At 48.4% G+C, this 11,853-nt stretch overlaps 4 protein-coding genes and 1 non-coding gene across 5 annotated transcripts; 3 read left to right on the top strand and 2 right to left on the bottom strand.

Moving 5' to 3' along the window:
* Positions 1 to 1,490: 1,490 nt before the first annotated feature.
* BDV59DRAFT_t115 lies at positions 1,491 to 1,563 on the top strand. The gene has a single exon. It is a non-coding gene; the product is annotated as a tRNA-Arg (tRNA).
* An 871-nt stretch (positions 1,564 to 2,434) lies between these two features.
* On the top strand, positions 2,435 to 2,875 carry BDV59DRAFT_203465 (uncharacterized protein; the record flags this gene model as incomplete). Its single annotated transcript, XM_073694274.1, has 1 exon — positions 2,435 to 2,875. One exon carries the CDS (start codon positions 2,435 to 2,437, stop codon positions 2,873 to 2,875), a length of 441 nt encoding a protein of 146 aa, XP_073546323.1.
* A 581-nt stretch (positions 2,876 to 3,456) lies between these two features.
* Positions 3,457 to 5,634, bottom strand: BDV59DRAFT_194257 (aromatic amino acid ammonia-lyase; the record flags this gene model as incomplete). The annotated part of the gene is made up of 3 exons (XM_073692365.1): positions 3,457 to 5,213; positions 5,244 to 5,392; positions 5,450 to 5,634. The coding sequence occupies 3 exons, from the start codon at positions 5,632 to 5,634 to the stop codon at positions 3,457 to 3,459; spliced, it is 2,091 nt and encodes a 696-aa protein (XP_073546322.1).
* An 834-nt stretch (positions 5,635 to 6,468) lies between these two features.
* Positions 6,469 to 8,323, top strand: BDV59DRAFT_194256 (NAD(P)/FAD-dependent oxidoreductase; the record flags this gene model as incomplete). The annotated part of the gene is made up of 6 exons (XM_073692364.1): positions 6,469 to 6,593; positions 6,657 to 6,753; positions 6,813 to 6,858; positions 6,907 to 7,335; positions 7,386 to 7,916; positions 7,977 to 8,323. 6 exons carry the CDS (start codon positions 6,469 to 6,471, stop codon positions 8,321 to 8,323), a joined length of 1,575 nt encoding a protein of 524 aa, XP_073546321.1.
* Positions 8,324 to 8,760: 437 nt separating this feature from the next.
* BDV59DRAFT_65844 (phosphatidate phosphatase App1 family protein) lies at positions 8,761 to 11,463 on the bottom strand. The gene has a single exon (XM_073696853.1). It carries the CDS (start codon positions 11,306 to 11,308, stop codon positions 8,873 to 8,875), a length of 2,436 nt encoding a protein of 811 aa, XP_073546320.1. The 5' UTR covers positions 11,309 to 11,463; the 3' UTR covers positions 8,761 to 8,872.
* Between the last annotated feature and the right edge of the window lie 390 nt (positions 11,464 to 11,853).

Genomic DNA, 11,853 nt, shown 5'->3' with positions numbered 1-11,853 from the left:
ACGCGATGATCATTGGAAACATAGCAAAGAATTGCATGCTGCCGCTAGCATCCACTACCTGCTCGAAGGAACATGTCACCTTGAAATATCACGAACCGGTCGTTCTCTTTCCAACGCCGACGGAATTTCGCAGTTTCTACAACAGCAGCGAAAGGCATATAGCCATTACTAGAATCATGGGCAAATTCTCCCCGGTCGGTCTTGCCCGCCGTAAATGCACATTCTGGTGGAGAAAAGGAGAATCTGGTACTACTCGGGCCTGTAAGTTGGAGTGCTAAATCGTGCTGGGCGTACTGAGATGGATTCTCTAGGCTTAGTATTTTGCGAAACTCCCTATCATGAGCCCTACGAAATGATTCCACGGGACTAAGTGCGGTTGAGACAACACCGTATGCCGGAGGCCATGTAGATTTTATGCCTCACAAGGAACAAGTAAAGAGTCGGGTTGGACTGCCAACATCTCAGGTCTTGACGACCCCATGTCGGTTCAGATGTTGACAGCGAAGGTTGTTGCTAGCCACTACACGCAGCTCGCGAATTACTTACGAGAGACAATTGAAATAGTTCAGTGGAGTCTCTCTCGCCAAAAAAGCCTTTCCATCTTCTCATTGCCGATTGTTGAGGAGCAGTGGAGCGATATCCAAGCCTGGGACCGACGTCTCAGTGAGTACAAGGATGACCTGCATGCTATAATTCTGCAATTGGGAATCCCTTTTGAGCCACCAGATATGCGAACCTTGCAAACATGAAAGGACTGCGCTGTTGACTATCAGTTCCTTCTACGCCGATACACTGAACTACATGATCGAACAATCGGATTAAACGCTGCCATTACAGGGCTGGCGAGCATCTCCAGCAGTCACCAGGCATTTAGGGAGCAACAACTGGCACCGCTGAAAGCATCAAAGCAATTACTACACGAAGCTAGACGTGCTAAGATTCTAACTCTCGTTGGGTTAGTGTTTATTCCGCTGGACTACACGGCCTCTCTCTTCAGCATGGCGGAGCCGTATGCTCCAGGAAACGAGCATTTTTGGATCTATTTCGCGATTGCAATTCCTTTGTCGTGTCTTATGGTAATACTGTACTACCTATTCGACCTGGGATATACCAACGATGGAGATGGGTGGTCAATTCGTACGGTGTTCAAGAATGAAAACAGGAATAGTCACCATAGTTGAGACTCCCAAAACACAATCTAAGACCTGGGTGATCTTTTTCAACATAGAGTACTGTTTCTTCGATGCCCTATGTCAACTCATTTAGCGTCTCCGCCCGCCAGGGAATCAGTTCATCTCTTAATTTGAACTCATCCAATTAGTGCGTTCGTGCTTAGACTGTTTCACTTTAGTTCACACTCTAAGAGCACAATTTTAGGCACAGTGAAGTGACTTTGCCAATTAGAATATCACGGAGGCGTTTCGAGTTGAGGGATTATCAGTGGAAAGGAAATTGACATTCCAGAGGCTATGAGTTAGTCATAGCAACTGGGCCGGGTGGCCTAATGGTCAAGGCATCTGATTTCGGCTCAGAAGATTGCGTGTTCGAGTCGCGCCTCGGTCGTTGCTTACCTTTTTTTTTCCTTTAACTCTTAATATGCCAAGTGTAATTTTATTACTGCCTATGAAACCGTCGTTGCCGATTAGACTAAACGATAACAAGCAAGTGATGAATAGAGAGAACTGCGAGAATTTACAAAGATCTACCTAGTTGTCGGGGCGTTCTACTGGGTACGGCTTACTGCATGTCTTCTCTTATATCATTAGAGGCTTTGCGAAATGTTCAGCTGCTCAAATTCCTGTTCTTGCAATCTAAAATAATATGACACAATACGAGGTTAATTCGCTCGCATACTTATACATATTGGTGGGTGACGTGTGTGGCGTAACAGGTTCATTGATACCTATCAATGAGATTTCCACAATCTATGCATAGGACCTTGATGCAGCGTGTTCCAAGACCTAGCCTGGTACCACAGCTCTGCAGCACCGAAACCCTAAGGACGGAGATAGTCCTTGCAAACTTCTGCCTCCAAACCTACACAAGCTCGCTCAGATTGCCTGGACCTCGTTGGTTTTCCCTGAATGGTGGGGTCTGCACCTTGTAGTTTCTGGAAATTACAGGTTTAATGCGTGGGGGGTTGATTTGGCCTTAATAAGCCGCTAGTGTCATAGTCAATTTGTTGTATATGAACATCCATAACCGACCCTCCAAGTAAGTTCCGGAGTATGAGTGACCCCGGAACCTGTTGCTTTACAGTTGCCTCAGTTCCTTCCCTGGCCGCGTAATAGAAACTGTTATTATTATATTAATACATCTCATAGCCTCCACGAGACATATATATAACTCTTTTCCCGGATTTCTCAGGCTTCCAACATTCAAACTTGTGCCCATTCTTCACGCATCTGACCCTACCTGATCAAAGCTCCACACGATGTCTAGTGACGGTATTCAACACACATCAAAACCAGCCCCCTTCAAACTCCCAGATACAGGGAGCTTGGGCCTAGGCCAGGAGCCTCCTACTGCATCGGGCCGCCAAGTTTATAACACTGATGATGCTTCCACTCTCGAACGGTTCAAGATTCGAGAACTAAGTGAGGGATGGCCTTTGCACCGTGATGCGTGTGAATGGACCGATCTACGGGCTATTTTTGACCCTAAGGCGTTCCTCAACATTAGCTGGTTTCAGCTTTATCGCGACGATGCCATTAAAAAGTGGGCAAATGGGTGGAAACATGAAGAGTACATTTTGCACAGGGTCCTGGGTCACGCCGTTGAGATCAAGGGTGACCGTGCTATCAACAAGATGAAGGTCACCATCTCATCGAGGTTTTCGGACGAAGATGGAACGGAATGGGATGCTGATTGGTAAATATATCCGCTATGTCATCTTTTTTGAGAAAGCCGCTAATTTTGGCAGCGACTGTCGCTTTGTGTTTTTCTTAGGAAAGCAACCTCAAGGCTGGCAAATATTTTGCAACCATCCTATATACGAGAAGGACAAAGTTGTGCCAGTGGATCCGTCTCGCATTCCTAAGATTGATCATGACGCTGTGGCAAAAGAGCCAAAGGGATACCGACATCTCGCATATGGCATGCGGCGCCTGGGATATCCTGTTAAGACGAATCTACCTCAGCTTTATGGCCGCGAACGGGATCTTGTGTATCAGGAAATGGTTGACTGGTTGGATGGTAAAAAAATTGACTTCTCACGAGATGACTTTTAGAACTCGGGCACTATGTAACGTGCTCAGATAATTATATTGTTCATCTGGATGACAGTAAACCTTCCTGAAATTCACCCTTGTGCAACGCTACATATATCTTACTAATGTAAGAGCTAATACCTTCTTTCTACTGGTCCTGTCCTGGTTTATATATCGGGTTGTCGATAATATCTCTGTTTATTAGTACACTTGGACACTATGTAAAGTACTCAAATAAATATATTATTTATCTAGATGACAGTAAAACTTCTTGGAATTCTCCCTTACGCAATGCTGTGTATACCTTGCTAATGTGAGAGCCAATGCCTTCCTTCTGCTGGTCCTGTCCTGGTTTATATGTCGGGTGGTCGATGATACCTCTGTGCATTGGTACACCAAGTTTCTCTCGGACGAACACGTAGAAGTTTCGTGACGACTGACAGAGATAAGATGTAGTTGTTTGGTTTTTGAAAAATCTTTCCCGAGTTTCCGTGTAGCTATGGGCCAGAGTATCAATCACTCGATTTTTCCACTCTTGAGTTGTATTCACATTGGCCCATTGACAATTGCCAGCGCTCAAACAATCCAGGAGTGTACTAAAGGAATGGTTGGCGGAAAACAAGCATCGGTCTGTCAAGTCGCTCTTGCTAGCTTTGGCCCAGTGGTTCATCAGCTCATTCCAGGTTTTATGCTGGATAGCACCCAGGCCTTCCCCAATAGCTGGTAGGTATAGATCAGCTGTGATACTATTGACCCTTGGCTCTGCCTCTTTGAGGAACTCGCGATGAAGTGCTCGTAGATCCAACGCTTGGCAAAGCACGTATAAGTAGGTTGCAGCCATAAGTGACAAGACTTCCACAGTCTCTGCAGCATATCGACAAGCTATTAGAGCCAGCGAGTTTAAGCTCTGATTATGCATCTCCGCAGACTGAACATGGTTGCTAACGGGATGGTTCAGATAGGCAATTTCGGACATGTAAGATGCCATGTTGATGTCCACTCCTTTGAACGCAAAGGAGAGGCTGGGGTCATCAGCACTAAGGTTTGGGGGTAAACCCTTATTAACGTCCGGATTGATTATTTCTGAGCATTGAGAAAAAAATAATTTTCCTAACATCTGCATTGCCGACATAGTCTTTTCCATTGCAGAGGTAACCGTCGAGGCTTGGAAGTTCCCTCCGTGATGGATGTGTTCTGTGACGGGGTCAACGAGGGGATTGTCGGTTGTTGAGTTGAGTTCACACGTAATCTGCTTTATGCACAGATCCATGTTCTCAATCTGGGGCCCAATCCACTGTGCTGATGTTCTTAGAGCATATCGGTCTTGTGCCAACCCATTATGATGAGCGGATCCCCTTGTGGATACTGGGAAAATAGCCAATTTGGAATCCGCCAGCATTCTGAATATATTTCCTGCGGCTTCGCGTTGTCCATTGTGTGGTCGGGCTTCTGAGATAAACGGGTGGTAGTTGTATATCGAACCAAGTAATGCCTCTGTGCCCATGGCAGTGAGCACCTGAGACAATACAACTAGTTGGTTGGCTTCGAATAGAACGAGGCCTGCAGCACCACTACTGAACGCAGTGCCATTTATGAGCCCAAGTCCTTCTTTGGGGCCAAAATCAAGTGGTACCAACCCCACCTCTTTCAAGGCTTTATCAGCTGGCACGATGTCGCTGTTGACGTCTTTGTGTATAAAGATATCCGGGTTTCCTTCCAACGCCCCAGCAACATATGCAAGAGGGGTTAGGTCTCCTGACGCAGATATGCTTCCTCGAAGCGGTACTACCGGTGTCATTTTATTGGCAAGCAGAGTAAGAATATACTCAATGATCGTCACTCGAACCGCTGAATGACCTCTCAACAATGAATTACATCGGGTGAGCATGGCAGCCCGAACAATCGGAATGGGCATGCAATGGCTTTTTAAGCGCTTCATATCAGTCGTTGTACCATTAATTCCACAATCACCAGGAAGTAGCACTGCGGCGTTATGATGTTGGACTAAAGCCTTTTGGAGTTTCTCATGGTTACTGGTCCGAGTGTCAGCACTTCCTCCGAAGCCAGTATTTACACCATATATGACTTCATTGTTCGAGAGCTTCTGGTTGAGCATGTTCACGCTGCGCGCCATTTGGTTTAGAACATCTTCATTATCGGTGATAGTTGCCGGTGCATCATGACTAGAAGCTGGGGTTAGTCAGGCAAGCCTTGGGAAAAAAGAAAAAGTCATAACATACTGAGCCACAGCGAAAAGAGAGCTTAATGAAAGTGTCTGTCCGTTGAGGATAACAGGCTTATCCGTTTCTCTGAGATACCGCAAATGAAGGCATGATGAGAGAACAAATGATGTAAAAGAGTCACGTTGCTTCTCAGGGCAAATTGGGCCTGTACATCGAGAGACTTGGGGTCCAACGCCCACCATCTCTATAGAAGGATTACCCATACTTTTCCGCCGGTTCTTGTAGGTTTATGTGGTGCTATAGTTGCTGTGACTTCGACGCAGGAGTGAAGTCGGGAAATATATAGAAGCTATAGATCCCAAGTTAGTATTCTGCGCCATATAATCACTTAGCATAAGCTTTCTTGTCTTACCAAAATATTTGGGTGTTCCGTAACGTACTTTGATGCAAGATTCAAGCACAAGGTCGTGGTTGGGTCACCCAACTAAATAACCAGCATGAAAAGAAGCTCGAGGGCCTATGATATAATCACATTGAGGAAAAGTTAAATGTCTGGAAACCTGTATTTTGATAGAGGTTGTGTAGAGACGTTTTGAACAATGTCGCCATAAGGTTGGCCGCATAATGACCGTTAAGTTCCGGGGTCGCCCTTCCCCGGGAGTTAGTTGTACTTGAAGTGAGTTCAATCCAGTGACTCTTTGGATCTTCTTTTTATTTGTTGCTTTCCGGTTATCAACAAACTCCTAATCCAGCTATCCCCAGATGAGGTCATGGTCTTAACCATGTCCTGCTCTAGCATATCACAATAGGATACAGGGAACGCATATTCCTACGTCAACTCGACACATTATACTTCGATCCACCTTTAAAACTGAATATGAGTTTTAGAATTACTCCCTATTCTTAGAGACATGCTGTCACACGCCCAAACTGGTAACCTACATGCAGCATTCTTAGTTCGTACAAGAGAAGACTTTATTTAAACGACCATAACCTATTTATTTCGATTACTTCAAATATGATCTCTCATTTTTCTTGACACACTTGCAGATTATTCTATCATATTAACTCACGATATGTCAATCCCGAAGGAATGCACTGTGTTGGTGGTGGGCGGTGGCCCAGCTGGTTCATACGCTGCGTCTGTTCTTGCCCGGGAAGGTATCGACACTGTAGTATTGGAATCCGATGTTTTTCCAAGGTATGAAATGTGTGCATGCAAGTGTACATGCCAAAGAGTCAATTGTAATAACCCAACTTATAGATATCACATTGGGGAGAGTCTGTTACCATCCACGAAATATTTTCTCGATTATATTGGGCTATATTCGAAATTCAATAGCCATGGCTTCGTGAAGAAGGTATTGTCAACATCCTTACTGCCATTTTTATCCAGTGAATTAATGACACTGGTGCACAGAAAGGTGCAGGATTCAAATTCCTGTCAACCTTGCCTGCCGATGAGTGTATGTGCTACTTCCTTGAACATACCTACCACTACTCACCTGGAATAGACACGGACTTCATCGCTGCAGGGGGAGCCGGTAACTATTCGTGGAACGTTGTCCGTTCGGAAGCGGATAATATCATATTTGAGCATGCTAGGAACAGCGGTGCACAAGTTTATGATCGTGTTAAAGTGAGCAAGGTTGAATTCGTATCTCAAGTTCCCCAGGGTGGCTCAATGCACCATGACGAATCCCATATTGGGCGCCCAGTGTCTGCTACCTGGACACACAAAGATGGAGGCACCGGAGATATTCGATTTGAGTACCTTGTCGATGCCTCTGGACGAGCAGGCTTGCTTACGACCCGATACATGAAAAACCGTCATTACAACCAAGGTTTAAAGAGTACAGCAACCTGGGGCTACTGGGAGGGTGCTGGTACATACGGTGAGGGAACACACCGTGAAGGAGACCCGTATTTTGAGGCAATCAAGGGTAAGTGTGAGCTTTGATTTTCCGGAACCGTACAGCTGAACAAGCTATAGATGGAAGCGGTTGGGTCTGGTTCATTCCTTTGCACAACAATACGACATCAGTCGGGGTTGTCATGAAGCAAGACCTCCTTTCGTCCAAGAAGAAATCAAAATCTAATATCGAATTCTATCAGCAAGCCCTGGAAGATACCCCTGGAATTCATGAGCTCCTTCGAAATGGACATCTCATGCCTGAGCTCAAGTCAGCATCCGACTGGTCATACCATGCATCTGCATACGCTGGGCCATACTTCCGCATCTGCGGCGATGCTGGTTGCTTCATCGATCCACTTTTCTCATCCGGCGTGCATCTTGCGATGGCTAGCGGCCTCTCAGCTGCCGTGACAATTTGTGCTGCTCGAAGAGGAGACTGTAGTGAGAATGATGCAGGTGATTGGCACACCAGAAAGGTCGCCGAAGGGTATACTCGATTCTTACTAGTAGTTACCAGTGCTCTGAGACAGATCCATGGGACCGACAAACATGTGCTCAATGAACTAGGCGAGGATAACTTTAGTCGAGCATTCGACCATTTCAGACCTAGTGAGTCGTCCGGTAGCCCATTATCAGCGTCGGTCGCTCAGCTGACCCAAAGTTGCGCAGTCATCCAAGGTTCTGTTGATGTTGAGGGCAAGCTTAGCAGGACAGAAGCTGATAAATCTGTGGAGTTCTGCCTTGGTGTCCTGCAAAAAGCGGACCAGTTTGGTACTCCCGCTTTGGAGGCTGCAAAGCGAATGGGAATAGCTTCACATGGATTCGCCTCGAGTGTGGGACTGGAAGAAGAAGGCGGCGATACGCTCAAGAAAATCGTCCAAATGAGCCGTGGTGCTGACAGTGTTGACCAATTCAGCACAGACGTGATCAATGGAATGGCCCCAAATATCAACCGTGGAATGCTCGGCCTTGTTAAAGCCGACACGATTGATCTTCGCTTCGGATGTGCGGTTTAGTTTTGGAGAATTGGACTGGTTGGTTTAATAAGAAGTTTGCATTTGTTATGAAATTGTGATCAATGATATTTTAGTTAACTGTATAGTCAGGTATGACGTACTGTAAACGAATCAGGCTATCTATCTCATTTTACTCGTGCAGAGGGCCTTTCTACATTAATAATGTTTATGCACTCTCCGCTGAGAGAAAAATGAGCTGGAGCCGTCAAGGAGTAGCTCTTTTATATAGAGGACAATTTCAAGCTTCCCATGTCGATATACCATACTTGTCAGTCCACATGAACTACGCAGTGTGGATTTCACATATTGACAGCACAATTATCCATACGTGTGATCCAATAAATTTTATGGCCCAGGACTGCGCATGTTGTCAGAGGGGAGAGTAGGTGGGTCAACCACTGGTGATTACAGGTAAGTCTGAAAATTAAGTATATGTGCTTTCTTGCTGATGGATGTGATATCAGATAGGAGAGTACTATGCATCCAGAATAGGAAGGGATCATATATACAAACAATGGTACTCTCACACATTGGTACGAGGTAGAAAAGTTATTCTTTCCGGTTTACATTTTGACTCCCAGGTAAGCCATTTTTGCCATCTTTGAGAGCCTCCTCCACAAGCCAGACACTGACATCTTGCATATCCTTCCCTACGCGCCAGCTACCCAGGACGACGCCCTGGTCGGCCAAAAGGTCGTGGGCACGTTCCCAACGACGTAGCCAAATTTCCTCTCTTTTATTGGGCAACCCCGAGGAATACTGGGAGTCGTTGTCGAGGAGGTTCGACCCCGCTCTGTTCAAGGAAGGATTCGACGAAGTAGTACGGAGGATATTTGAAGGTGAAGCAGACCAGGGGATCCGTTCTGATGCGTACTGCAATGCAGCTGCCGCCGCTGATGCAGGGTATGACTGCTGCTTTTGGGGGGGTTGAGGTGTTTGGCTTGCGGACGACGAAGGTGTGGATTGTGCGGCCATCGAATTGGAGGTGTTGGTTCGGCGAGGTGGAGGTGGGGGAGGCGCTTGTTTCAAACGCTCTTGATAACCAGTTGATGCGATTTCGGGGGTGGTCTTTGTCCTCGTCGGTAATGCGGCAGCAGATGAACGTGATGCTTTTGTATTTTCAGTCGATGAATCAGAATCCAGCAAGGTGGTTGATTTAGCGGGTGAGAGGCGACGAGGAGGCACCGGCGGGACGGGTTTACGCTTTATCGGATCAGAAGGCAAAGAAGATGTGCTTTCTACCTCTGTCGTATCGGAAGCACTGGTCGTTGCACGAAGTGAGGATGGTTTGGACGGCTTTGCAGGAGGGATGCGGGCGTTGACGGGTTTTATAGGCGGTGTTGATGTCTCTTTCCGGTCTTCTTCATCCCGGAGATCAATCAAGTCTTCCGCATGCGAGCCTTTCATGTCCGATGATGGGTCAGTGACTGGCCGCACTTGACGAGGGGGCAAGGCGGGCCGGTTGGAGACCGCATCAGAATGATCGACGAGTTGTGGGCTGCTGCGGGTTCTAGGGGCCGATTCTAAATGATCGACTGACTTCGCAAAGAATTTTTTTCGATCCGTGGTGGTGATATCGCGTATAAAGACGCCCAAGATCCTTCCAGGGTTGGTCAAGACGACGTCGGTGTAAACCTCGAGATCAGCCTCGCCGCTATCTCCCACGAGGATGAACTTGCGTTCAGGGAAATCCCGCAGGATTTGCTCTAATGACCCCCGTTTTCGCTCTGAGGTAGGCTCAAAAATCCCCTGGAGCATGCCGCTGTAGCTCTTCAAGTGAACGGAACCAGGGGGAAGGCCGACCAGCTTGAAATAGCGCTCCAGCAACGGGTACAACTGCCACGGGGCATTGGAGACATAGTGGATATCGACGCCCAGTTCTGCCAGTTTATTATACCATTCGGCGACTCCGTCAATGGTAAGCTCGGACAGCTCACGGACGAACGTGTTCCGGAATATCTCCTTAGCCCCGTTAGCGATGGCAGAATGCTTCACCGTATCATCAATATCACTAATCAAGCTGACGCCAGAGGGCTCAATGACCTCGACCTCCTTGACTGCTGAGAGATCCTCCGATGCAAGCGCTCGAATATGCGTCGGCACAAAAGGCAGCGCAGCACGCAGGGAGAAATGCCCTGCCTCGTCAGTGACAATGCTCCTAGACTGGCTCTTGCCATCGTTGAAGAAGAAGACCGAGACCGGCACGCCAGCCACAGGATTAGTCAAGAACGGGCGTAGTCTCTCCATCAGATGAGCGTTTGCAACAGAAAGCTCATCCTTGCTCATTTCCGGCATCTCCGTTGTGTTTTTCAGCGGTGGTCGTCCAGGAGTCGATAGCTCATCAGCATCCTCCGCTGCGCCGGCCTTCCACGCCGGATCCATACGCCCCTGTTTGATAATCGACTGGGCCTCTTGGTCAACAATCTCGTCTTCTCTTCTCCCCGACATTCTCTCGCCGTGAGACTCTTCCGCATCATTCGACGAATTGACCGGAGCCGGAACACCGCTCAACTTCCGTGCAAGAGCAATCATCAACCGGTGTTTTCGCGTCATCGGCCCGCGATGAGGCGAATATATCCAACCACGGACATCGACCGCAACGACCATCCGCTCGTCATATAATTCATCCCACTCAGCCGTGCCAGGCTCGACATCATCCGTGGCCCCACGATACTCATCGATGGTCGACGTCGAGCCCCGCCGCGGCCTCGCACGCGAGCCGTCATGGACAATGCGACGCGCATAACTCGGAAACACCACCATCTCCTCGTTGCCAGAACGAGCGATTTCGACGTCAGGAAACGCCCCCGGTGTATTGTTCAGGTAATCTTCATGATAGTCGCGGACGCCGTCACGCTGCGCGGCCCATTGCGCGGCGTAACTCTGCCGCAGCTCATTCGCCGCTCGCAGGTACTCGAAGACCTTCTTACGTCGTCCCCCCGACCCAGGACCGCCTCCTGAGCCCCATGTGGATGGCGTCGACATGGGGGTTGCTCCCGCTTTCGCGGTCGATGCGGCCTTCCTGCCACCACCGGCCTGCGGGACCGTGATGTTACGGTGTAGCGCTGTCCCCCTTGGTACTGTGTTGTTGCTGCTATCGGTATTTCCTCTCAGTCTCCGCCGTCGGTCAAGCAGAAGCTCGACCAGTCCCCTGCGACCGGCCTTCCGTCGCTGCGCGAGCCGGGCTTGACGCTGGACTATCGCACGATAAATTCGGGATTGGGCTCGATGGCGAAACGCGGGGATGGTCTCGTAGCGGAGATCGGACAGGCGGGACTGTGCCCGACGGCTTGTCAATGGTCCGAATAGCAGGCGGAGTAAACGGAAAAGCTTTCCTTGCGGTCTTGTGTCTCGAGGTGGGAATCGGAGGAGTGATGGCGGGGTGCGCGATAGAGGGTGAAGCCGGGCGGCTGGCGGGGAAGCGCGCCAGCGACTGCGAGGGAAGAGTTTTGGAGCCAGGATTCACAGCCTTGCGAGGCACACGCGCAAGGTCGGATGTGTTGATGTAGGATGTCAGGGGCTGGGAAGAT

This window comes from Aspergillus ambiguus (genome assembly GCF_047715705.1).
Source record: "Aspergillus ambiguus strain CBS 117.58 unplaced genomic scaffold BDV59scaffold_24, whole genome shotgun sequence".
NCBI lineage: Eukaryota > Fungi > Ascomycota > Eurotiomycetes > Eurotiales > Aspergillaceae > Aspergillus > Aspergillus ambiguus.
Note: the sequence above shows the minus strand (reverse complement) of the source record. Positions and strands in the feature narration are given on the sequence as shown.